This window comes from Canis lupus, chromosome 24 (genome assembly GCF_003254725.2).
Source record: "Canis lupus dingo isolate Sandy chromosome 24, ASM325472v2, whole genome shotgun sequence".
Lineage (NCBI taxonomy): Eukaryota > Metazoa > Chordata > Mammalia > Carnivora > Canidae > Canis > Canis lupus.
The window spans coordinates 30,132,656-30,160,592 of NC_064266.1; the positions used below are offsets into that span (position 1 = coordinate 30,132,656).

At 41.3% G+C, this 27,937-nt stretch overlaps 1 protein-coding gene and 1 long non-coding RNA gene across 14 annotated transcripts in view; one reads left to right on the plus strand and one right to left on the minus strand.

Moving 5' to 3' along the window:
• PTPRT (protein tyrosine phosphatase receptor type T) overlaps positions 1 to 27,937 on the minus strand; it is a 1,044,320-nt gene that overhangs the window by 95,645 nt on the left and 920,738 nt on the right. For 9 of the 13 annotated variants that reach the window (XM_035705859.2, XM_049100203.1, XM_035705866.2 and 6 more), the window contains one exon: positions 8,073 to 8,263. In XM_035705859.2, the coding sequence (XP_035561752.2) occupies positions 8,073 to 8,263 (191 nt within the window). The remainder of the gene's footprint in view (positions 1 to 8,072; positions 8,264 to 27,937) is intronic. The other 4 variants (XM_049100205.1, XM_035705865.2, XM_049100207.1 and 1 more) reach the window with 1 other exon arrangement.
• On the plus strand, positions 4,403 to 10,834 carry LOC112673968 (uncharacterized). Its single transcript, XR_003145161.3, has 3 exons — positions 4,403 to 4,554; positions 8,098 to 8,223; positions 10,066 to 10,834. It is a non-coding gene; the product is annotated as an uncharacterized LOC112673968 (long non-coding RNA).

A 27,937-nucleotide genomic window follows, 5' to 3' on the forward strand; every position in this document is an offset into this window, starting at 1 on the left:
AACTATCTCCAGGGCTCCTGAAAGTGTGAGGTACACAGTAGGCACTCAGTAAGTGTTTCTGGCCAAATGATGTAGAAGTATACACTACCAGGCTTCAGGAGTCCACACTATGCAGTCAAATATTTCACAGGAGATGAAATGGGGACCCAGGGAGTGAACATCCTTGGCCAAGTCCACCCAGCATGTCAGGAACAGATTGAAAGCCAAGTCTTGACTCATGGTGAAGGGATTTTTCTCTGGAACCATCTGAAAATTACTCACTTGGTTGGGAAGGGCTGTTATATTAAATGCAGCAAATACTGTTTGTTGGGTTACAAACAGAATTATAAATAGAAAATAAAAATAAGCTCAAGGGAAAACACTGAGTTAATAGTCTCCTACATGAGCTTTTTCCTGCTAGAAAATCTTTCAAGTCTGAACCTACATGGTTTACCCACCCACTGGAAATGGCCCATTTTCTCCTTATTTTAACCCATGGGGAGTGGAGTGAAATGACCAGATGGAGTCCAAGTTGTCCTATTTTGGTCATTGTGAATTCCCAGAGTTGGAGAACAGCCATGGTTTTCCCTGTCATGACTGGGGCACCTGCTACTAATTCCCCAGGTCCCTCCCCAGAATCACTTTTGTTTGCAAGTTAAGGAGGGGGATTAGGATCTCTTAGGAGTCACCTGCTAGTGGGATCCTCTGTGACTCATCTCATCAACCGAGGAGAGAAAAAGTTGTGGGAGAAGCATAAGATCTATCTGCCTATACTCAGTTGGCCCTGAGCAGAGGAGAGGACACTAGGGTGTGCTGAAGCATCCATCTCCATGGTGATGCTCCATCTGAAGGCTGCCTGCCACCATCACCTACAGATGACTAGGAGAAATGTGGCAACCCTGGCTTCATGCCACAGAAGCCATGCATGCGGCATGTCTGTCCAGAACTAGAGAATGAACAAATGTTTGCTCTTCATTAGGCTGTATCCTATTCCTCACAGCTGTTCCTTGTTGCCTTAAATAGTCTTAATGGGGCTGTAATAACCAGATACCTTCTGGTCGTCCTACTGGGCTCATCATTCATTACAATGACAGACTGCCTGGATTGGTCTGGGATTAAAATGCTTCCCTTCTCTCCATGACAAAGTCACGTCTTCCTGTTGTTTCACATCTTCTTGGAGCCTGCTACCCTTCTTCTGACCATGATGATGCCTGAGCTCTCCGGGCTCACAGACAACTCTCTGTAGCCAACATCTCCTAGCATTTGTTGGCAGCCTAAGGTTTTTGTTTTGTAATGGGGAAGGTGGGGGGAAACAGGGCTGGGAGAAATAGGACAGGGAGGAGGGTAGACTCTGCAGTCCAAGATCACAGGCAGAAGCCTCTTAGCTTCAATGTGGCAGTGTCCTGTCCCATTGCCTCTGTGAGGGGTTATCTCATGCCCCATGGCATCAGATGTGACAAGCAGCAAGTAGAGTAGGTGAGGTGAAAGGTCTGGGGGTACAGGCATGGCAAACACTGGTGACTCCATGGGTCTCCTTAGACAAGTGTCCCTTAACCTTAAAAGTACATTATAGTTACTGACAGAGCTTAGAAAATATACCCACCTCTAGGAATTCTGATTTAATTGGTCTAAAAGACAACCTGTGCATTAGTATTTTTAACAATTTCCTAGGTAATTCTAAGGGGCCAAGATTGAAAGCCTTCATATTTGTATGGGAGGTGCAGTTAATTTGCCTTAGGTCTCCTTGAGCTCCTGGGCACCCAGGACCGCTGGTCAATCATGGTTGCTAGGACTTGAGATGTAACTATGGGGGTGGTAGCCCCAGAAAGGGGTCCAGTTGGATGATCAATAGGAGGGAGATCCAGCTGGCCTGGACAATTAGTTTCTACTTAGGCTCACAAAGTATGTGGGACATAAGGATTTTTTAGATCACTTGGACCCACATGGCATAAACATGGAAATAGAGGCCGGGGAAGGAGAATAACCTGCCCAAGGTCACCCAGATACTTAATGAAGGAGATAGGACTTGAATCCAGGCCTTTTGACTATTAGAACAATTCATACATGACTTTAGGTCATTGAGCTTAAAATATACATATATATATTGAGAGACTCAAATTTACACGCCAAAGAGCATGAGCTGATTTTATGTCTTTACATGAGAGAATGTGTGTGGGCTTGTCTGGGCTCTGGGCCCAGTCTCCTGGTTTGAGCAACTCCATTTTTCCTTCAATTAGTGTCCCAGCCGCCTACCCGCCTACCTGCCTCTGGTCTCCCTGCTCTGATCTATGCCAGACAATTACATCTAAATGCTAATTCAACTTTAAAAAATGCTGCTCCCTTCCATGGTTCCGCATGACCCCTAGAATAGAATCCAAACTCCTTAGCCTGACAAATGTCCCCTCGCTTCCCCACTCTTAGCCCACTACTTCTGATAACTCCAACACCATCTCCCTGTATGCTTTGTGCACCAAATATAGTTTGCATACCAAAGTGATTCTTGTTTTCTTCACTCAACCTTCGATATACACCTTCATGCCATATCCTGGTTTAGTTTCTCTGCCCAGAACATCCTTCCCTGCCTTCATTTGATTATTCCTATTTCTCAAGCTTGGATTCAGGCTTTATGTCTTCCAGAAAGCCAATGGCCATCCATTCCCAGGCTAGGCTGAATGAACACCACCCCCAAGGGTTCCCATAGCACTATACTGTGTTGTTTTTGCCAAGATATTGAAGTGATCAGTTTATATGCCTGTGTCTAAGAATAGGCTCTAAATTGTCCCAGAAGGAAAGGGCTCTATCTCATCTCATTTCCTAGAACCTAGTACAATACCTGGCCTATGTAGAGTACACACACATTGGGTTGAAATTCCATAAGGCTCAGTCCTTGGTTATCATCTCTGTTGATGCTCACTTGCTTCATGACTTTGAACAGTCTATGGCTTTAATATTATCTGTATGACAGTAACTCCTTAAGTTTTCTCCCCAGCCCAGGCTTCATTCCCAAATTCCAGACTCATATATCCAACTATCTACTTTCCATCCCCACTAACAGGTCTAAAGATTTATTTATTTATTTATTTATTTATTTATTTATTTATTTATTTATTTATTTATGGGGGGGGGGAGGAGGGAGAAGCAGGCTCCATGCTGGAAGCCAGACATGGGACTTGTTCCCGGGACTTCAGGATCGTGCCCCGGGTCAAAGGGAGGCGCTAAACCGCTGAGCCACCCAGGGATTCCCCCCAACTAACAGGTCTAATAGACATTTCAAACTCAGTTCAAAACTTAACTCCCAATTGTTTCATTGGCCCCAAGTCTGGTTTCCCTGTGGCTTTCCATCTCCATTAGTGTCAACTCCATCCTTCCAGTGACTCAGATAATAGCCCTGGAATTACTCTTGATTCTTCTCTTTCTTTCACACACATACCGATGTGTTAGGATATCCTGTTGGTTCTATCTGTAAGATATATTCAGAATCTAACCATTTCTCACCACCTCCACAGCCACACCTCGGTTGCATCACCATTGTCTCTTACCTGGATTACTGCCATGGCCTCTTATTTATTCATGAGAGACACACACACATAGAAAGAGAGAGAGAGATGCAGAGACACAGGCAGAGGGTAAAGCAGGCTCCATGCAGGGAGCCCGATGTGGGACTTGATCCTGGGTCTCCAGGATCACAACCTGGGCTGAAGGCAGCACTAAACCGCTAGCCACCTGGGCTGCCCACTGCCATGGCCTCTTAACTGGTCTTCCTGATTTTACTCTTGCCTTCCTATGTCTTTTCTCAACACAGTAGCTAGGAGGAGTATTTCAAAACAATGTCAGATGGTTATTTGTCTTTTCAAAATTTTGCAGTGGCTTTCCATTTCATTCAAAATAAAAGCTAAAGTCCTTACAATGGCTTGTAAGGCACTATATGGTCAGTTCCCCCTTTATTTCTCCAATGTCATCTTCTATTGCTCTACTCATACCACTCTTGTTCTCCTTGTATTCCCCTGATCTGGAATTTTCTTCCTCTAGATATCTTCTACTAGGTCTCTGCTCAAACCTTATCTTTTAATTTCAGACTACATCTCTACCCTATTTAATATTGGAACCCCACTTACCCTATGTCCCTGGAATATACTATCTCCTTTCCTTGTTCTACCCTTTCTTTTCCATGGTACTTGTGGAGGATAGTATCATCCAAAGATTGTATTTTCCAATATCTCCTGTTCTGCATTCTCTTTTAGAATCTTACAACTGTCCCTCTGTCCATCAAGAGATGGAGTCTAATTCCCCTTCTTTGGAATAGGTAGTTATTACTTGTTTATGACCAATACAAAGAGGTAGCAGTGATGCTTTATGATGTTCAAATCTAGGTCACAAAGGATGATGTACTTTCTACTTTGTTAGCTAAAAGGCTTGCCTTTGAAGCTATGAGCTACCACATAAGAAGTCCAACATCCTGAGGCTACCATGCTGTGAGGAAGCCCAGGCCACTAGAAGAGGCCATGTGTAGGTGTTCCAGCTGGCAATCCTACTGAGATCTGAGTAGACAGCCTGCAGCAATCACTAGATATGAAAGTAAAGATGCTCTCTGATGATTTCAGGCCTGATCTTAGAGCCTTCCATGTCAAGGTTTCAGTTATCGAGGAGCAGAAGCAGACCTGTTGTGCCATGTCCAAATTTCTGATCCACAGAATCAGTGAGCACAATACCTTGGCTGTTTTGTGTCACTAAGATTTGGGATAGTTTGTAACATAGCAAATAGTAGTCTCACTGTTTAACATATTACATTAGTTACTAACATATTACACTAACTGAATTGTTATAAAATAACTTTTTTTATCTGAATTCACAGTTTTAATTTTTTTGTTTTATACTTACACTTTTCACAAGCCATTCCCTCTTATTTGTGAGCATCAAGAATGGTGAAAATGGCCTTCATTCTGTATCAGCATGTTTTATCCTTTTTTTTTATCCTTTTATTGAAAAACTAGAGAATATTACTGAAGTAGAGAAGGTACACATACTTTATCTACTCTGACATCAGCCTAGGTCTAGGGTGAAGAGCAGTGAACCTCTTCTCTGCAGCTTTTAACAAAATAAGTCTCTATTTATTTTTAAATTTATTTTTATTGATTGATTGTATATTTTTTATTGGAGTTCAATTTGCCAACTTATTTATTTCTTGTTTCTCCTGCTAAAACACAAGCTTCATGAGAGAATGGACCTCTGTCCATTTTGTTCACTATTGTATCCCAAATATTTAGAACATTCCTTGGGAACAGTAAATACTCAGCGAGTATTTATTGACCAAATTTATAAATAATTATAAAGCTAAACCCGAACTTTAGAAGACGTAGCTTTGCTAAAGCTGAGAAGTCTCTTATTTTTTAAAAATATTTATTTATTTGAGAGAAAGAGAGACAGAGAGAGAGATTAAAAAAGAAGAGAGAGAGAATGAGAATATGAGTGGGATGATGGGCATAGGGAGAGGGAGAGAAAATCTCTAGCAGACTCCCCTCTGAGCACAGAGCCCAATGCAGGGCTTGATTCCATGACCCATGAGATCATGACCTGAGATTTCGCAATTTGAAATCAACTTAACTGACTGAGGCACCCAGGCGCCCCTGAGAAGTCAACCTGTACGTCAACTTGTTAAACCCACTCATTTGTATGAAAAAAAGAAAGGAAAGACTAAGCAAGGGTGATAGGCAAGAAAGAGCACATAGCATGTTGGTTTGACAGTGGCCTAGAGGCCCAAGAATCTTATGTCTACAACAGGGCACAGTCTTCAAGCAGGTCTGTGACTTATGTACCCATTCTGTAGATTCCAGACATCCTGGGAGCTTTGATAATCAAAGTAATATCTAGCTAAAGTCTAGGAAAGGGGACAGACACATTGTGGAAAGACCTCATAAAGTAACACTTGCCAATTAACCTCTAATTAATCAGAAAATGTGTCAATTACAAGCTAAACATTCCAGTTAACTGATTAATATAATTTAAACAGATTGAATGCAAGGCTAGTCTACTTAGCGATGTTTCCATGTGGGGTCTAAATGACTGAATGACATGCACCATTTTCTCTTTCACTATTAAGATGGAGCATTTCCATGCCATAAAGTTTGGAAAATGCAAAAAGGCACAAAAATAATTTTAAAAATCAACCCAAATCCTATCACACAAGGATGGATACTTTCAAACAGGCTATCATTCTGGAAGGAAATGCACTGAAGGAGTCAGATATACTTGTATTTTTGTTCTCAAATGTTAGACTGTAGGTTCTTAGAATACTGTTTCTTAGTCTTTGACTATTTGTTCTCCTTTCTCATAAGTGACCTGTATCCCTGGATGCTGGTGGGACCTTAAAACAAATAAGGTCTAATGACAGCTGATGACTTATTAAACCATCATGACACAGAATATGCCTTTACTGACAGCACACTCCGTCCTGACAGTCACTCACCAGTCAGATCTACAGAGATGTGTATAAGCACATGCACATATACCCTCTTCACACTTTAAGGGGCTGGGACCATTCAACAAAACCCCTGGGAAATAAGGCCTAGGGATGGGAGGTGCTGAGACCATCTCCTTCAATTATCATCCTAATTTCCTCCACGATTTGTAGGTTGATCATATGAAAAATGCTCTTTTACTTAGACCATATTTGAAATTAAATGCAAGTTCTCTTGAGCTGGTAATCACTTACATCCATTGACATAAATGTTTTTGTTCTCATAAATGTGTCCAACATGCCCCTTGCCACTGTGTTTTATATTCTCGTAAAGTTTTAGGACCAGACAGGCCCTAAGCAATCACCTTACCCAAACCCTCCATTCAATTAATAAAGAATTTTAAAACCCAGGTAGCAAAATGATATGCTAATATCACACAGTTTATTGTATTGGAATCTGGTTGTCTGGAGCCCCAACCTAGCACCATTTCATGACCTCACACAGCTTGTGAAATACTGCTTTGTAAGCTCTTTCTCAGAATATAGTCTGAGAGATAAACTTAGTCTGCATTATCAAGAATTCCAAATGTGTAGAGTCTGAGTCAATGCGTTTGCACTGCACACAGTGTAACTGAACCAAGCATATTTGGGGCACATGCTGCATGTGAAAAAAAACCCACAAAAAACTAGTACATATAACTCAGAGCCTGGCATACAGTAGATGCTAGGAAGATATTTTAGGAAGGAAGGAGGAGAGGGGGAGAGAGAGAGAGAGAGGAAAAGGAGAATCAGAGAAAGAAATGCTTGTTTTCAGAGCTGGCTGCAAGAGGAGGCTTGCAAAAAAAAAAAAAAATATTCCTCCTGGGGAGTGAGGTGCTCTTTAGTTCAGGAAAACATCTTAATGAGTTTTTCCTTCTATTTTATTTCACTCTTTGGAAAAGGTGGGCAAGGTCTGAAACAAAACGACAGAGAAAGCTGAGTTGTTCTGCACAACAGTGAGGGGAGTGTAGGAATTCTTTTCTCAGCTGCTGGGAAAAAGAAAAAAAAAAGGAAAATTTTGAGGACACTACAAAGGACTTTTGGGAAGGAGAGGACAGACATGTGTCTGAAGACCAGAACCTCAGAAGGACTTCTATTTAGCCACTTCCTGTACTTAGCTGCAATTCTTCTATTATTCCCCAAGCCTTAGTAACAACCACTACTTGCAAGTCCTGTGCATTAGAGATGTTCTGGGGAAGGAGAAAAGGGATGAGTAGGGGAAAGAAGGTACAGAGAGAGAGAAGACACCAGAAGTGATAGTGACTTGGCAAGAGTGGGAAGTGTTGAGAACAAAGCAGAAGTAAGATAACGGGGCCAAAGGTGATTACGAGCAAGCAGGTCTCCCAGAAATCACTGGCTGGCTTTTTTTTTTTTTTTTTTTTTTTTAACAAGTGGATGGGGTTTGAGCCCTCTGTCTTCCTATTACAGGAAGGTATGAATCCAAATTGATTCAGTAGGTATGGGTGGGGACTAAGATGGTGCCTTTCCAACATGCTATCATTGGGGGTGACACTGATGCTGCTGCTGGTCTGGGGACCACAGTTTGCATCACAAGGATTTAGCACCCATAAAACCTCTGCACCACAGGCCAGTCTCTTACCTCATATTCCTCTTTGAACCCGTAGCCCTGGCCTCTCTTCATCTGGGTGATGTGCTGCAGCAGGTCAGCCACTCGGATGGCGGGCTGGAACTGGTCCCGGGGATAACTCATCTCCACAGGGTCACAAGCTCGGTAGGGGTGAGTCTGGATGGTGAGTGTGGGCTGGGACAGCTCCCCACGGCTGCCATCTGCTTCAAAGAAAAGAAGGCAAAACAATGCCTATGAGTTTTGTCCTCTGTCCTCCCTGCCTTCCCCAGGGCTGGGGGAACTAACTCAGGCCTCAAGTCATCAGGAAACTGCAGGAAGAACAGACACACACTGCTTCCCTTGCATGGCCGTGGCGGTAGATTTAAAAATCAAAACAACAAACCAATGAACACAATAACCCTTGGTTTGTTTCTATTCCAAGGGTGCATCTCGGTGGAGCCAAGACAAAATTCCAGGTTGGCTGTCATCCTCTGCCTGTCATAGTCCTTGGTCCAGGCTTGACAGGGTGCTCTTGGCCAATCATGGCCAAGCCCAGAATAAGTGAGAAGCCAGACAGCTGTTTAGGAGCTAGGATGCCTGGAAATCTAATCATCTCTGGTGCCTGCTCCTGGTCCATTTGCCTACGTCCTTGGGAGGGATGGGAGCCGTCTTGGACCCCAACAGAGAGCAAGGATCCTGACCCTCTCAGCTGCTCTCTCCTGCTGTGGGCTCTGCCTACTGTCTCCCTCCCCCACCCTGATCCTTGATCTCGTTCCTCGCTGAACCCACCTGGCGGTAAGGAAGTCCAAACCTCTTCCTTTAGTCCTGCCAGCTACTTCTCCCAGACCTGGGGTCCCATATCCCCTCTTCTTTACCAGATCTCTCCTTGATGGAAGATCTATGCTCTCCCTGATAATAATCTCTATACCCACGGAGTTGTTCTAACTGCCCTCTCTAGCATGGCCACCTGGAAACAGACACGTGCTGAGGTCAGATTTGAATTCCCCCATTCCCCTTGGACCAGAACCACCACATTCTTGCCCTACCGACTCCCTGGCAAGCGCGTAGTACTGGTCTTTTGGGCCCAGTTTGTCTTTTTCACAACCACCTAGGCTTGGTTTCACCAACCTCCTCCCAAGGACACGATCTGTGTCCTAGGCCCTCCTGTTGTGGCATGCACTAGATGAGAACTGCTACTTTTGATGTCACTCACCCCAGTGCTTTCAGACAATGCAAGCTACCCAGGCAGACCCCATTAAGCCTTTAGCAGAGGGTGAGGCATATATTCCTTAAGGCTTTAGCATATATTCCTGACTTTCTGCAACCTGTCTTTTCAAAAATTCATGTTTCCTTTAGCTTGTTTGTCGCTTGTGTCACAATAATCCCTCAGACGCTGATTCTATACGTAAAAGTGAAACTTTTTATGTGACAGCAAGAGCAAAACTGTTCTGAGCAGGGAAAGGATTGCCAACAGAAAGGTCTAGAGTGTATAGGTTTACGTACAGGGAACAAGGGCCTAGGTGAGATGTTAGCACAGCTTTCTTAACAGCACAGAAGAAAAATACTGCTTACTTCTGGGATTGTAGGTGTCAGGGAGCACATCTTCACTAGCACTGTTTAAATGTAGAGCTTTGCAAATGTGGGGCTGCTTTCCTCCTTCCCCACACGGTGGGGATCAGGAGTCAGATTTATTGAGAACTCACTCTCAATGTGCCAGGGACTGTGGTAGGTGCTGACAATGCACAGATTTCACCCTCAAGGCTTGATAGCCTAGTACAGCAGACAGACAAGAACCATCTGAAGCATGAGAACAGAAGCCAGAGGAGTCAAGCACATTTAGGGAAGAGCAAGGAGACTGGGATGGAGAGAAGGTGGTGAGTGGAAACATGATGGGGCAAAGTTGTAAGAGATGATAGGTGGTAGGTCAAGAAGGCTGTCAATATGTGAGAATCTCCAAGCCAGTGGGAAGCTATTGAAGGGTTTTCATTCCTCTCTTTAATGACACACGATTTTTTTTTTTTTGCAGGTGTCCCAGCTGTTACAGATATAAGGCCCCCTTCCAGTGAATATCACTCCTGTGACAGTGTGGTGGGGTTGGGGATGGAGAAGGAGCACTTGAGTTTGCTTCTCTAGATGCTGCACTTCATAATCCCTAGGACAGCATGAGCTGGAGTCAGTGCCCGAGCCTTGGGAGTGTCTCCCACCTAAACTACCAGTACACATGGGGACAGATGTCTTCAGAGACCTGGGGTCTCCCAAAGGCCCTGGGGTGTGGACTGCCTGAGAGGCCGGCTCCCTGGTAGAGACAGGCTTCTTGGGAATGGGCACCTGGCAAATTTTGTGAGATGCCAAGTGTTAACCCAAACCAATATGGATATTTTCCCTAAACACATTGCTAGACAGACTGTAAACTTGGTGTCAGCAAAACCAACACTGGAATGGAAAACAAATGCATTTGAAATTTAACAACTTGTATTGCTGGAACATTTGTAATAATGTCAATGCCGGTGCTAATGATGCTATGAAGACTCAGAACCAAGGGGCTTTCAAGGTTTATTAATTCAACTAGTTGGACTCCCTTTTCCAATGTATCTTACCTCACCTATTCCCTTATTAACCTCTGATAATGCAGAAGTGATGCCTTTTATCACACCCCATTTCACCAGACGCACTATACTTAATTTCCCATCATTAGGTTTAATGAAAACCCAATTTCACAACTCACTTCTCTCAGGAACCTACAAGTAATGCTACGTTTTTATCAGCCCCAATTAAAAAACGTTATGATGTTCCTATTCGAGAGGGAGCCTTAAAACTAATGTGCGATTCGGCAGCTAATTCAACAAGGGTGCTAGAATTCACATGCTGCTCATAAAATGTAACTCAAACCAGCTGGCCCAGGGAGAGAGCACTGCTCATTTTTCTCCTCACCAGACCCTTAATTTTCATGCCATTTCAACTTCTCATGTATGGGTCTTGCATGTTTATCTATCACATAATCATATTTTGGATTTCTTCTACATTTTTATTTTTTTTAAGATTTTATTTATTTATTCATGAGACACACACACACACACACACACACAGAGACAGAGACAGAGACAGAGACAGAGACACAGAGAAGCAGGCTCCATGCAGGGAGCCCGACGTGGGACTTGATCCCTGGTCTCCAGGATCACGCTCTGGCTGAAGGTGGCGCTAAACTGCTGAGCCACCCAGGCTGCCCCATTTTTCTTTTTATTTTTAAAGATTTTATTTATTTATTCATGAGAGACACACAGAGAGAGGCAGAGACATATGCAGAGAGAGAAGCAGGCTCCCTGTGGGGAGTCTGACATGGGACTTGGTCCCAGGATCCTGGGATCACAACTCTAGCCAAAGTCAGACACTCAACCACTGAGCCACCCAAGTGCCCCCTCTTCTACGCTTTTTCTATAGCTGTTGTCTAAAGCCTATGAATTACCCTGCAATTTTTGTGGCTTCCTGTGAAGGGCTTGTGGCTGATGTGTGAGATCTCGGGTCACCACTGTCCCTCTACTGGTTCCCCTTCCTTCTGGCCTTGACCTTTCTCATTTTTTTTTAATCCTCCTGCTACCAGCCATTATAGATCTCCCTGTAGCTCCAGCCACATATTTCCTCTTTTTAAAAAAGATTTTTAATTTATTTATTCATGAGAGACACACAGAGAGAGGCAGAGACATAGGCAGAGGGGAGAAGCAGGCTCCCTGTGGGGAGCCCGATGTGGGACTTGATTCCAGGACCCCAGGATCACACCCTGAGCTGAAAGCAGAAGCTCAACTGCTGAGCCGCCCAGGCGTCCCTCCAGCCACGTATTTCTAATTACTTGCTAGGAATTGCCACTCCAACTGGTTAACAAATATTTACTGAGTACTGATGTTGTGCAAAGCACAGTGTTAGATACTATATACATACAGGAGGGTGGAGGAAAGTGTGTTCAGAGAGAGATAAGCATGCCACAGCTGTTGCAGGAGAGAAGTGATAAGATGTGCATAAACAAATCTAACAAAGGTGGGAAGGGACAGGTACCCAGGAGATGGGAGGGTGATATGTTGTGGAGCTGGGCACCCCAGAAATGTTTCTCAGGCTTTAGGCACTCGCACCCCACCTCTGTGATTTTTGCCATAACTATGTACAACCTGTATCAGCTCTAATAGAACTTCCCATGATGATGGAAATGGTCCATATCTGTGCCGTGCAATATGGTAGCCACTAACCACAGGTGGTTCCTGGGCATGTGAAATGTGGCTAATGTGACCACCTTGTGAACTGAATTTTAAGTTCTGTTTAATTTTAATTAATTTCAGCTTAAATATCCGCATCTGGCTTATGGCTACTGTATTAGGCAGCATAGATTTAGGGAAAGAAGAAGGGAAAGAGAGAACACTCAAGTCACATAATAGGGCAGAGAGGTCCATGGAAATGTAATGCAAGCCACATAAGTAATTTAAAAATCTCTTATAGCAACATTAAATAAGATAAAAGGAATGTGAGATTAATTTCAATAACATATTTTATTTGACCTAATACAGAAAATAGTATTACAACATAAGCAACATTAAAAAAGGTAAAAGGAATAAATTAATTTCAGTAATACATTTTATTTGACCTCATACACAAATTGCTATTTCAACATAGAGTCAGTATAAAGTTATTAATGATATATTTTACACTTTTTATTCATACTAACTCTTTGAAATGCAATGTGCATTTTGCACTTATTTCAGTGTAGTCTTATTTTAATTCAGATTAGCCATATTTCCAGTGTTCAATACCAACAGGTGATTGGTGGACAGTGCAGGTGGACATAGACTTATTCAGAGCCAAGTCGAGTTCTAAAGAGAACTGATTTAGAGCTACAGTGAACTTCAAATACACTGATCTAGTATAAGGCCACTTTAGCACAGCACTGCCCAAAAGGACATTTTGCAATGATGGAAATGTTTTATGTTTGGACTATTCAAAATGGTAGCCGCTAGCCACTCATGGCTAATGAGCAACTGAAATGTGGCTTGTCTACTAAGGAAATGAGTTTTTACTTTACCTTAATTTTAAGTTTAAATTGCCAATGTGTGGTCAGTAGCAACTGTACTGAATAGTGCACATTTATGTAATTATGCCTTAAATTTTTAAAAAATCAACCTTCCACATTTTTAAACTATTTCATTTTGAATGATAATACAGCCTAAAACCACAGGTGCAATATGCCAGTTTTCTTTTCATGCTCACTAAAGTGTTTACCTATTTCAGAAATGGCCTGATCATATCCCATGAGAGGAGCACGATCCACACCCCGAAAAATGCTATGAGTCTGGGCCCCAAAATCAGGCAGCATTTGTATTTTTAATCAACCAGTTATGGGCTATGTGATCTTGGCCAAGTGACTACAATTTCTGAGCTCAGTGTCTTCATCTGTAACACAGGGAAGGTAGGGGTGAGGATTTGAGGAGAGACCACCAGCAAGTTTGCAGACAATGCCTTGGCTTCTGTTAAGCACCGAGGAAGCATTAGCCACTCTGAAGTTGTACAAGCTGTGCTGCTCGGCACAAGAGAATCACAGATCAGTGGTGGCATCTGGGTAGTCTTCTAGGGCTTCTCTCTTCTTTCCTTCATGACATGCTCCATGGCCATTTAAATATTTTACTCCATGCCTGCTGCTACTGCCTTAGTTTGAGTCCCCATGACTCAACTATTCCTTTAGGTTCCTCATGGGTCTTTCTGCCTTCACAGTTCTTTTTACACAGCTTGATCAAGTCATTCATCTTAACAGAAGCCTCCACAGAGTCCAGAAAGAACTTCTTCACTAGCCAACCAAATTCCTATAGTTTCTATTTCTTATTTCATCTTTCATAATTCCTCTCAATCTACGTGCCCATTATGGCAGGAGAGCATGAAGAGTGGAGGGGAAAATACTTGGAGACTGCTTGCTGAGAGGGAAGAGTCTGAGTGTGGAAAGTTTGAGGTGGGGACGAGGCTGGCTCACCCACTCAGCATGGAGACGTGATTAGCACAAGCACAGTGGGTGCTGTGGCAACAGCAGGTGTCAGAGACAAAACACAGAATGTGAAGATAAAATCTGGCTTTGAAATATGAACCCCACAACTTTCTAGCTATGGGACATCAGATAATGTTACTAGGATCTTTATTTGTTATTGGCATTCGAGATGGCGATGACCATCATCGACATCTAAGAAGGTCATTGCAACCATGAAATGGGATCCATTGGAAGAAGCTCAAGGTGGCACCTGACTGGCAGTCAATGCCTCATCCCTGCCATTCCTCCCAAATATAAATAAAGCCTCAAGAAAACAGACTTATAATAGCATTGAAATCTAAGCCTGTGAACTCAGCTAGCATCAGAATTGGGGAGGAATATCCATTAATCGTGTCAGCATCACACTGCCTATGTGCATAAAGATGAAGAGTTCATGTTGTCAAAATTTCTTAAAAATCTCTGAAATTGTATAAAATCAACTTTCACTTGATTCAACATAGGGTAATTTTCCCTCTAGAATTGAAAGAGATTGCAATTTTTTGGTGAAGCCTCAGATGAGGTAGTTGGCTTGAGTTCAGGAGCTATGTTGTAGGAAAAGTTTATTCTGTATTTCCAAATTCTGGACTTCCACTAGGAGAAGTATACAGATTTGTGACCCCTGAGACACAGTAGAGCCACACCCCATCCCATATCCACTCAGGATGTGCTCTCACTCAATGGAATAGTAGATGAATTAACATTCTCTTCAAATGTGAACCTCACAAACAGTCAGTACCCTTCCAGGCCTGGCATCTGGCAACCACTGCTCTGCTTTCTGTTGCAACAGTTGCTTTTTCTGGAATGCCATGTATATGCAATTATACAGTATGCAGTGTTTTGTGACTGTGTTTTTTCACTTAGCAGGATGCTTTTGAGGTTCTTCTATGTTGTTAAATGTAGCACTCATCTCTTCCAATTGCTGCACATCCTTACCAACGCTTGTTTGGTAAGGTTTTGTTAATTTTAGGTAAGTTTTACCAATTTTAGGCATTCTAGTGGTTGTATGGTAGGATCTCATTGTCACTTAAATTTGTATAGTTTTAAGTACCTATTTGACATTGGTTTTCCTTCTTTGGGTGAGGTGTCTGTTCAAATCTTCCGCCCATTTTTAAAAATTGGGTTATCTTATTGAGTTGTAATCTGGATACAAGCCCTTTATCATATACATGTTTTGGAAATCCTTATTCCCAGTCTGAGCCTTGCCTTTTTACTTACTTAATAGTGTCTTTTGACAAGCAAAAGTTTTAATTTTGATCAGGTCAAATTTATCAATTATCTTATTTTATGGTTTGTTATTATTGTTTTCATCTTGTCCAAGAAATCTTTGCCTAACTCAAGGCCACAAATATTTTCTTCTATGTTCTCTTTTACTTTCTCTTTCTTAACCCTGACCAAATGCACAGGGTCGAACTTGCAAAACTAATAGGTAGTACAATGCTGCCCCCACTGTGCCACATTTTACAGAGCTGAAATGGACATTGTATAATTGGCAACTGACACCAATAAGCTTTGTTACTTGAAGTAAAACACTTGCCTGAAGGATAGAAAAGAAACGCTTTATTTACCTTTTTCTAATTTCCTTTTCTGGGCTCTTGAGAGTCAAAGACTTAGCAACCAAATAAGGGGGCGGTGCTGGCATCTCTGAGCCCTTTCTCCCCCTCAACTGTTTCCACGGGGGTCTCTGACATGGCAAAAACAAAAGAAGGTGGATAAAGACCTTTATGCCCCAGAAAGCAGATTCACTCTTAGGAAAAATGTTGGGATAGAAGCAGTCATGGGGAAGGTGACTTCTGGATTCACTTGCTCCTTCTCACAAAGAGATCAATCCTCTCCTTTGTGGGGAGAACATGAATTCCTTCCTCCACAGCACTCACATATGATGGAGGGATGGTGTCAGACACTCTGTAGAGGGATGGGGGCTCCGAATATCCATTACTCCTCCTGCACAAGCCACAAGAAAAGGGTTCCCAGCAGCAGGGCAGGGAGGGCAATGAGAATCAGTCTGTTCTGTTTACAGAAAACATCAGTCCTGGAGAGATCCCTCCTCCTTTTTTAGAGGTAAATAAATAGAAACAAAACCACACGGTCTTAGAAGAACCTGCCATATTAAAATTAAGAGGAATAGCATTCTGAAGGCTGAGAAAAATATAATTTTCAAGAGAAAAAAAGCAGCTAGTGTTGACTATTTACCTAAGCACCATCCCTTACATTCTTCCTTTCTGGCAGAGTCCTTACAATAGTTTAGGTGTCTACACATTTTCCACATGACTCAGGTGGATGACCCTAATCCTAGATTTAGGCGCAAATTCTGATTTCCTTAAGCCAATCAGTTGCTCTTATCCTCTGTCAATTTTTCAAAACTTTTTAATGAGACAGGAGAGGATTTCTATTAAGGGGCTTCTAGGAAATGTTTCCTTACTTCTAAGAAAGCTATTCCAGCATCCCTCCTCTTCCACTGGACATTGCACCATTTGTAGGTTTGATGCTTGGAACTGCTAAAGCAATTCTGTATCCATGAGGACAGCCAAGCTGTAGGTAATGCCAACATGACATGGGAAAGAGAGGAGCTTAACAGGACTTTTTGGGTGTCTTATCCAACCCTGGAGTCTGCTCTAACTCTTGACTTCTAGTTCTGCAAGGTAACACATGAATTTATTGTTTAAGCCAATGTGTTTTTTTTCCCATCACTGGTATATAACCTACACAGCAGAAAACAGAAGTGCATTTTGGATTGTATACATTTTTGTTGGAAACAAAAATCAAGAACACAGAGAAGAATAAAGGAAAAAAGATTAATGAGAACAGATTTGTCAAAATGTGGGTTGAGAAGCAACTAGAAAAAATTTGCTGGGTGAGGCAAGGGAGGATTGTAAGCAGACCAAAAGGCAATAAGCATTATTAAAGTGGACACCAGAGTCTGTAATCTGAGAATAAGCAACAGGCGGAGACCTTAAAGGTGAACCTGCAGGTTCTAAGAATCTAAGAACCAGGAGACCTCCGTGTCCTGCGTACCTGTCTGCTCACGTGTCTAGGCACCATTTTCAGAGAACAGAAAACAGACTCAGAAAAGACAGTTAACGGGCATTACTATAGAAGAGAATAGCATAAGTGACACAGAAGCAATAACAAAGGATATTTGTAAAAACAGCTCTTTGGCAGAATAAAAACCTCAATCCTCAAATGTAAAAAGTTCTCTGTGTACAACTTACAAACAGAACAAATCTCCTGATGCTTCTGCTTAAATACTGTGGGTGAAGAAGCACTTAGATAAAAATCTAGGCTGGAAAAAACTAGTTATCTATAAAGGAAAAGAGACAATGCTAACCCTATTTTCTGTTGCCCAAATTTAAATGCCAGAAGAACATTTTTGAGGGAAAAAGGCTGTGACTCCCAAATCATACACAGGTAGCAGTTATTTTTTTTTATTTGTGAGGCTCCAGAAAGACATTCCCCACTATACAAAGATTCAGAAGTTGTACCTGCCTTCTTTTCCAGAGACTTGGGGAGATGGATAAGGGGGGAAAAATAAAAAGTAAAAACCTTGAGAGACTGGAGGAAATCACATTATAATTGATTTGTTCAATACCAAAGTCGGCTAAACATAGATAGGAGTAGAGAAATCAAAACAAATATGAATAAAAATAATGAACTATATAAAAAAGAATTCTTAAAGAGAACATATGTAAAAAAGCGTAATATTAAAAATTCTTGGCTTCGGTCTAAGATTTACCAACAAAAAGGAGCGGATGACTGATAATTCACCAAAAATAAAAAGCATAACAAGTCCTTTGTCTTTCACACATAGATAGTCGACATAAAATTTTAGTCTTGATCTTAGTTCAAGGATCTAATTTCAAGCATGGATGTGCATATCTAAGTGTGTGTGTGGATTTGTGTGCTTGTGTGCGTAAACTGAAGGTATCAATTAGTAGAATAAAAACAAGAGTGGACAGCTTTCAAACAGAGTCAAAAACAAAACAAACCCTTGTCTTCTACCACACGTGGGTCTGGAGATCCACAGTGAGGCTACTTGTGTGATAATACAACTGCAAACATAGAAACCAACATACAAAACCACCTGTCCTGACAAGCAAGTGAGAAACCACCCTATGGAGATATTTTCGTAATCCAAGACACATGGATTCCCCCAGAACCAAACCGCTTCCACTAACGATGATCTCATAGTGGGAAAATAAAACATAAAGAAAGACAAGCCACAGGAGGAAGCTCGTCCCTGTGAGGGAGAGGTGACAGACGTGGTACAGAGAAATATGCCTCCCAAGAACTGAAAATAGTACAATCCAAGAGGCCATAAAATAAATATATTTAAATTGATTAAAGAGAAAATAGGAGGACTCTGAACCACAGAAATGATGTAGCACATCATGGAAGAAGGATGAGCAGATTTGAAAAGTATGAACTTCACTTCGAGAGATGAAAAATATAGTCACTGAAAGTAGAAAATAAGTAAATAAATATATGAACAAAAAAATATATGAACAGATGTTAATGGAACACAATGGAACATACAGAGAGGCTGAAGAAAAGCAAAAGCTGGCTCTTTCCTTCAAAAACGTCAATAAATTAGACAACCTTCTGCAAAAAATGATTAAGAAAATAAAGATACAAATAAGCCACTTTGCAATTGCTAGAAATTGGTAGAACACTTTTTTGCCTGCTGGATTGGCGAGTGAGTAAATGCCTGGGAAAACGATAAAACTCATCTGAAGATGCTGATGGATGTGACCAGGGCCAGAAGTTACACATCAGCCCATCACCAGAGCACCAGCCTTTTTTTTTTTTTTAAACAAGAGGTTTTATATCTTGAGATAATTGTAGGTTCACATGCAGTCATGAGAAATAATGTAGAGAAGTCCCTTATACCTTTCACGTGGTTTTCCCTAGTGTTAACATTTTGTAGAACCACAGAACCACATCACAATCAGACAACTGACACGGATGCAGTCCACTGACCTATTCAGATTCCACCAGTTTTCCATGCACTTGTGCACATGCACAAGTGTGTTTACTTTAATCAGTTTTATCACATTCATAGATTCCTGTAATTACTACCACTGCCAAAATGCAGAAGCAGTTTCAGCAAAAGGATCCTTCATATAAGGAAACACTAGCCTCTCTTTTCTCTAGGCTGAGGGCTGGTTACTGGACCCTGGGTGACTTTCCCCATAATGAAAAGAAGTATCTCTCAATGAAACTCTGAAGTCTCCATGAGCCCTACAAACTAGGGCCCCATCTTTCCTGATGCTCCAATAACCCACAGGGCTACCCCAGTGGCTGTGCATGTTGTGCACTGCTCAAAGTTAGAGTGTGCTATTCATGCAATAACCTTGCTCTTGTGCCCCATACCCTGTTAATTAAAAGTCATCAATCTTTTCCTGTTTCTGTGACTAGTGGTTGGGTTCACTGTGTTCATTTTTTGGAAATCATACAGTGGAAAGGGTCACCTGTGTGGTCTATAGAGAAAGGAGTAAGTGAATTCTTATCTCTGGGCTTAGTGTCCACATGGGCCAGAGTTAGGAAGGGAGATCTCTGTTCAGAGTTTCTTCTGTGGGTCAGAAGATTGGATCTGTGATGAGTTTTGTGCACGTACGTGTGTGTGTGTGTGTTTGTGTGTGTGTGTGTGTGTGTGTGTAGGTCCATGTGCATGCATGTGCATGCATGTGCATGGCCTGGCCTCTACTCAAATCAGAGCGAAATGGCTTTATATTTCTGTTTCATGAGATAAACTTCTAGGTATGTCTATTTTTGAAGAAAGGATTTCACAATTTAAAAAAACTGAAAACCATTTTTTTGGTTACAGTTTCAAGAAAATCAGTGGGGAAACAAGACAGCAAAGGTGCTGATAGCAGCATCCCACCATATAGGTTTTTTAAACTGAATTCGATAGAAACAAAAATGCAGATCACTGGGTATGTGAGAAGCAACATGTCTGCAGCAACAACAGGATGCTTTTGGGTCTTGACTATTTAGTGGCCAAACTAGGAAGTGAGAGCGGAATCTGAAAGTCCTAGAAACATACTGTTGAAGCACAAAGAAGAAGGAATAGAATCCTGGACTTTCAAAATATTTTAGCTTTTGGGAACCCAAGTCCTTTCCTGCAACATCTATGTCTAGTGTTTAATTATTCTATATTCTTCATTTATTTGTACTTTCAGAAACACTGATGTTTTAAAGTAATGGATTACCTAAACTTTGACTAGTAGAAAAATACCCCATAAACAGACAATGTGATAGGTATCTAAACAATTTTATAAACTGATGATAAAGTGTGGTAGAAAAACTGGCTGGGAAGGAATGGATTTCTGAGGGGTGTATTACTTATCAGATAAGAATGGCATGCATAAAAGCAAAAAAAAATGAGGTCACTTAATTTTAGATCAATATTATTGTGAAGTTCTTTAATATTATCAGCAAGAAGTTCCGTACACAGCTCTGCATGTTAATGTACATAGTATATTCAAAAGAACTTCCAAGAACATGTTTGATCAGTTACTTGAAGTAGAAATAATAAAGAAAAGTGAACTGCATAGTTTTGATATTCTTGCCAACATGAAAAGGAGTGACATTGGGATGGCTTTGGAAAGGAGTTTGAAAGAGGGAAAGACAGATTGTATGAGGAAGGATGTGAGTTATACATAGAAGGACTGAACTGCAAGCACAAGAACCTTCAGGTGGCCTCTGTATGTCATTTCTGTGTTTGGCAGAGCGACAACAAGCATAAATAAAAATAAATAAAACTGGGTATTGGTAGACCCATGTTGGATCACCTGGCCTCACCCCCAAACTATCACTTAAAGGAAAATCTGGGCTACAGATGATGAACTTATCCTCAAAGTACACATGAGTTGGTTGGGATTGCTAGCAACTGGGGCAGTCTTCTATTTTGAAAGTTCTGGAGTGGTTGAGGAATCTTATATAATGAGGGAAGAATGATTCCAAATAGAAAGGCCAAGGCACTGCCATCAGTTCCTGAAGACAGCAAAGTGGTGAAAAGTATATATACTTTGACATACATACACCTGAGTGGGACTCCTGACACCACCACTTACTGGCTGTGTGACTTTGGGCAAGTTACTTAACTTCTCTGAACCACAGTTTCTGTTAAAGTTTTCTGGCCAGTATCACTGAAAAGTGAAGACAGAAAGGGGGAAAACTAAACACTGTGATTTATAATTGTTAGAAATGCAACATATCTGAGGTCAACACAACAGAAGAAGGGATGGACATGGCCAGGGGCCTCATATATGCTACCCTTCTCTTTCTTCATAACATCTCAAACAGTGTCTTCTCATCTCCCTGAATCCCTTCTTGTTTCTCCATGTTCTGTCCTCTACAATGAGGCATGATAATTTTTCAGAAGTCTAAAGCTGAACATGTACCTCTCTGCTGAAGCCATAGTAATGGCTGCCCACTCTCCTTCAGCAACATTCCTGATCAGTAATATGGCTTCAAGGCTCTGACTGGTCTAGTTTCTGCCTCTCTCACCTGCCTCACTTAGTGTCTCTCTGCCCTGTGTTTACTAGATTGCAGCCATGCAAGTTCTTGTCTACCTGAGAATTAGTACATGATGTGTTATACTCCTAGAATATTAATCTTCTTGAACCTTTCAAGGTCAAGTGGACTCCTATTCATCCTTTAGAACTCAGCTCAAAAGCCACTTCCTCTTATAGAATAGACAAACTGATCACGGGAGGAAAAAATATCAGAATTGTGGTCACCTATTGGGTGGAGTGGGGGCAGGGTTTGACTGAGAATGAGCATGAGAGGACTTCCTGGCCTCCCTTTATAGTATTAGGGCTTGGGTTGCACAAGTGTATGCAATTGTTGAACTCATGGAATCGAAAGCTTAGGATATATGTATTTCTTTATATGTAAATTTTGCCTCAAAAGAAAAAAAAATAGATCTCTGAGCCTGCATTATTGATATGCACGGTGCAGTATTTGGGGAATGGGAAATGTATGAATGTCTGAAATTTCCTTTGCAATGCATAAAAATTCAAGACAGATTGAGGGATGGATTGATGGGAAATAGGTGATAAAGTACGTGTGGTAAAATATTAATAGTAAAATTTAGGTGGTGAGTAGCAAATGGGTGTTTACTAAAAAACAAGTCTGTTAACTTTTATGAATGCTTGAGGATATCAAGGAAAACATTCCTGTCTGCTCCCCTCCCCATCTGAGAGTATCATGTTAGATCCTAACAATAACTTCATGAATCACAGTGTATCTTCCTGGACACAGCTGTCATCTCCATCAATTACAAGAGTGGTTGAATAATTAATAGTGAAATTATTTAATATCTAATATCCCTTCTCTAGACTGTAAGCTCCACAAAGGCAGGTGCCACATCTCTGTTGTTTACCTCTGCATCTCGAAGATCTAGTGGTTGCTCAGTAAATACTTGTTTGGTAAGTACACCAACCTCTCTAAAATACATCCTCCATCTTCCTGATAGATATAATGTCTGTTTTCAAGCTTCATCTCTCATGTCTTTTTATTACTATGGTGAGGCTAGCAAGACAGTCATTTCCTGCCTCAGTTCCATCAGCCTTGATGGGGTTAGGGAACAAGAAGCCACATGTTTTCCAAATGCATCTGTTCCCCAGACAGGATTCTGGTGATTTTAGTTATACCCAGATCCAACATGCTTCTTTCATATTGAAGATAGCCAACTTCTCTATAACTTCAGCTTGGGCTGGACATGACCTGGGGTTTCTCATTGTCACCAGGGCTGTGCTCATACTAAAAAAGATCAGCCCAGCATTTTTTTGTTGTGTATGTATCACTACAACCAAGACCCCCATCCTCAAAGGAAGATGTGTGATGGGAGGAAAAAACCTCAAGTATGCCTGATACCGAAAACATGGCTTATTTTTTCTCTCTCATTCATCAAAATCGTAATAAGACAAAGGTATGCAAAAGAGTTGCAGTGTAATACTTAGCTAAACTAGAAAAACTCAATTTTGACAGGTTTTACAATCTTCAGGCTGACAGGTGACTTTGTCTTTCATTGATGTGTAAGAAAGAGAAAATGAAATGACTAAACTTGTCTGGGAGAGGAAATTTAAATGTGCAACAGCTGTTTGAAATGAGTTTACCATTGTACTGGGTAGATAGCAGTCTGCTTTCTCCATTTCAAACTATGCCTTGGATATGTAAGCAGTTTGTGGATATCATAAACCACTAAGACAACAGAGCATTAACATAATGAGAATAGCAGTTTTGGAGTTATAAGACCTGAGTTTTCATCCTGGTTTTGCCATCAAATTGTCTAGCACAATTATTTTCCCTTTGTGGATCTTTTAAAAAAATAATTAATTAATTAATTAATTTTTAGAGAGAGAGAGAGTGAGTGAGTACATGTGGGGGAAGGGGCAGAGGGGGAAGGACAGTGAGAGAGAGAGAGAGAGAGAGAGAGAGAGAGTCTCAGGTAGGCTCTGTGCTGAGTGCAGAACTGACATGGGCTCAATCCCATGATCCTGAGATCATGACCCTAGCTGAAACCAGGAGTTGTACACTTAACCAAATGAGCCACCCAGGTACCCCATCTTTGTGGATTTTATCTTTAAAATTAGCAAGTTGGATTAACTCATTGCTTCTCAAACTTTAAGGTATATGATCTAGCGATAGTTTAAAATGCAGATTCTGAATCAGAGGGCCTGGAACATGGCCTGAGAGTCTGCACTTGTAAAGGAGTTCCCAGGTTATACTGATACTGCTGGTCCATGGATCTGTACTATGAGTAGCAATGATCTCTCTAAGGGAATTTTCAGTTAAATACAATTTATGTATTACTAGTCTTAGAGTTGCTCATAAGAAAAGCAGAGGTGGCTGGATGGCTCAGACAGTTGGGCAACCAACTCTTGATTTCAGCTCAGGTCATAATCTTAGGATTCTTGGGATTGAGTACCATGTTGGGCTCTGCATTCACTACGGAGTCTGCTTGAGATTCTCTCTCCACCTCACCCTCCTCCCCCGCTAACACGTGCATGTATTTTCTCTCAAAAAAAATTTTTTTTAAAGAAAACAAGAAAAGCAAACAGTGTCCATCTTGCTCTCAGTGAATGAATGAGGTACTATAGTTTAGTACTGTTCAAAACCAACCAAACAAAAAATTTCAAGCAACCAGAGCTGATGGCCTTTCCTCTGGAACAGATACCTAACAGTTCTCTTGTAAGAGCTAACAAAGCAGTGTGTACCAAATGTGTGAACTCGTCAATGTGTAAGCACTGTGTGAACTAATAAGGCACATCACAGTTTAGCCTAGTGGCCCTCAGCTGCCGAATTACAGAAGTTGATCCCTGAAAGGGCAACCTACTTTGTCTAATCTAGTGGACTCCACTCCTGGTGCAGTACAAGAATCATCAGGGAGTGTATGAACTAGAGATTCCTTAACTCCACACTCTGAACCCAGAAATTCAGTAGCCTTAGTTTGGGCCAGTCATGTTTGGGAACTACTATTATAACCATATGATGGGGGAACATGGCAGTTACTGGAGGCAAGAAACAGAAATTTTGACTCAATTCCTGGTAGAAACATGGTAAAGAAGAGCAATTCTACAAGTCAGCTTCTCATGGTAATGAAGCTATACAGGTCACATGGGAATCACCATTCTAGAAAAACAGCCTCTGAATACAATGGTAAAACCTCTGAAAGTTGCAATGAAAGGTCTTAACTGTAGTTCATATTCTTCTTCTTCTTCTTCTTCTTCTTCTTCTTCTTCTTCTTCTTCTTCTTCTTCTTCTTCTTCTTCTTCTTCTTTGTATACAATAATGCATCAGAAGAACTGGGGTTAAATGCTGACTCTACTACTTATTAACCAAAAGACTTTGGGTAAATTATTGCAACATCACACGTTAACTCCATGTAGGAGTTATCTATTGCTTCATAAGAAATGACCCCCCAAACTTAGCAACTTAAAATAACAAACATCTACTACCTCACAGTTTCTGTGGATCAGAAATCTGAGCACAGCTTTAATGGGTACTTCTGGCTCAAGTTTTTTAAATTGGTGTTGAAGCTGTCATCTGTGACTATGGTCACATCTGAAGACTCAATCAGGAAAGAATCCAATTCCAAGTTCACTCATGTGATTGTCGGAAGACTGATTTTCTCATGGGATATTGGAGTAAGGGCCTCAGTTCCCCTGCTGGCTGTTGGTTAGAGACCTCCCTCAGTTCCTTGCTCAGTGGGTCTCTTCATAGGATAGCACCCAACATGGCAGCTAGTTTAATGCAATAGTAAGAGAAAGTACCCAAATGAAAGCCAGTCTTTTTATAACTGAATACTGAAAGTTAAATCCTAATACTTTGTCATATTGTATTCATTAGAAGCCAGTCACTAGACCCAGTCTACACTCAAGGGAAGGGATTTTACAGCAATATGTAACAGGAGGCAAGAATATTTGGGGCTATCTTAGAGGCTGCCAACCATAAACTCCAATGTCACTCCACGATGGTTTTGCAAAAGTCCCCAAAAATAATGTAAATGAAAGAGCATTTATAGACATTACAGCAATATACACGTGTAAGACTGTAAATAATTTATTTCAAGGAGGCCGTTGAAAACTCTCCAGCTAATTTTACTCAGCTTTGCCAAGTATTCTGAACCTTTCAGTTAATGAAGGTTCTTTTATTCTTGCAAGGTTCTAAACTACCCGCTCTACACTTTCCCAAAGATTTTCCCACCATCTGATACTTCAAGGGAAATAAATGGTTTAATTTTCCTTACAACATGAATTGTTATTGACAACAATCTTTAATCATTAAAGAGTTAACAGTGCACTTTGAATTGCTTTACCCAGATAAAAAATTCATTCTCTAAGTAAATGAATTAGCCACATAATTGACAGTCAATTCCAGTAATAAAACACTAATTAAGTGATTCTGCTAAGTAAAAAGTGCAATGTGATGAATTTGCTAAACAATGGCCTAATAAATTTTCATGCTAAATAAATGGCTTGGAATGGTGACTAAACACTCACCATGTCTAGGGTCAGTCAAAAGAGCAACTATGCTTTTAGAAAACAATGACAGAAGTGACTGTACCAGCTACCATCCTTAGCAACACTACACTGGGCTCCTTGCCAAGCAAGGACCAAGTGAATAAGTGTGAAAGGGGTAGATATACTAGATTCAGGGGTGGGGAGGAGGGAAGTCACTATGGGCATAGAATGGGTATATAGCCTAAATGAGAACTTGGAATAATCAGTATAGCCAGATTGGAGTCACAACCCAGTATAGGGCAAGCAGAGGCAGGATTCAATGCTAGACCTTACTGGGCTAAGGTCAGAATCAGCACCAAGGAGAGATCATGGAAGCAGTGGCTTCAGGAGAGATTCCTGTAGATGGATATGTGTTTTATAGTGGACAAGGAAGCTGGAGTTTAAAAGGTTTGCTCTCAGCTTCAGGAGGCTAGCATGGTAATGGGACTCAGCTCTCATAGGTATAAAAATGTGCGCTGTCCTTTAGAAGCATCTTTGGTTATTCCCATTTACAAATGGTACCTTCTGGAAGGATTTAGATTCAGAAAAATCCATGCCTCTCTTGGGCTTTACTGGTTTGGATTTCCAAATCCTATACAACAAAGAATAGTGCAGACTTTTCATCATTAAAACCTTGTTCTCCAGACCCTTAAGCTGGAACAGGACCTTGGTTTCCTTGAACACAGTAGGCACCCTGCCATGGGAGCCTTTAGTAAGAACATACTTTCCTGATTTTCCCAGACATTAGGAAGATCCATAAGGAAATACAGTTGAAGAGGAGTAAGCAGTGACTGGGGTGGAGTGTGGGAAAAGAAAAAAATTAAGAAGCACAAAGCCCCCTGGAAGAGAAAAAGAAAGTTGCGAGGGTAGAGGCAGCCAGGGCCACACAATAGTACAGAGTTCTCCTTCTGTTTTTCAGGCTTGCACTGAATGATGGAGTCCAGGGAAGCCAGTATTTGGTGATAAGGCCTTTTAAATTAATGATCAGGACAAAGATAGCAAGATTAGAGCTTCCTAAGAAAAAGAGTTGCAAAGTGTACCCATATATCTTTTTCAGACTAGTGCAATGGTTTCCCCATCCCTACCATGGGATCAAAACCTAAGTAATCCTAGTCACCCCAATGCTTAAAGGTCCTTGTTTTTCCAGCAACACATGAGAACAGTTGGTCGAATACAGAATAGTTAAAAGTGAATCACTGTGATCCATCTTGATCACAAAATTGACACAATGATTCATTCAACAAATACTGATCAAGCATATGTTATATGCCAAGTACTATACTAGTCTCTCCAAGTACTATACTAGTACTAGCGGTACAGTGGTAGCCAAAACAGGAGTGGTCTCTGCACTTTGGAGCTTGTAGACTAGTGAATAAGGGAGACATGAACCAAAAAACTCTTCGATGAATAAACATTTGCATACATGATATTTGTGATTCATGCTGAGAAGAACTAGAACACAGTGGTGGTAGGGGGAACAAAAAGGTCACTGTTGAGATGGACAATTGGGAAGCCCTCAAAAGTTGACAGCTCATCACAGTTCTGAAAGATAAATAATAACCAAACTGAATGACAGCAAGAATATTCTGGGAAGAGGGCAGTCTCAGTGGCTCAGCGGTTTAGCACCACCTTCGGCCGGGGGTGTGTTCCTGGAGACCCAGGATTGAGTCCCACGTTGGCCTCCCTGCATGGAGCCTGCTTCTCCCTCTGCCTGTGTCTCTGCCTCTCTCTCTCTCTCTCTCTTTCTCTCTCTCTCTGTGTCTCTCATGAATGAATGAATAAAATCTTTAAAAAAAAAGAATATTCTGGGAAGAGGGAATAGAATTGTGGAAGTTATGATG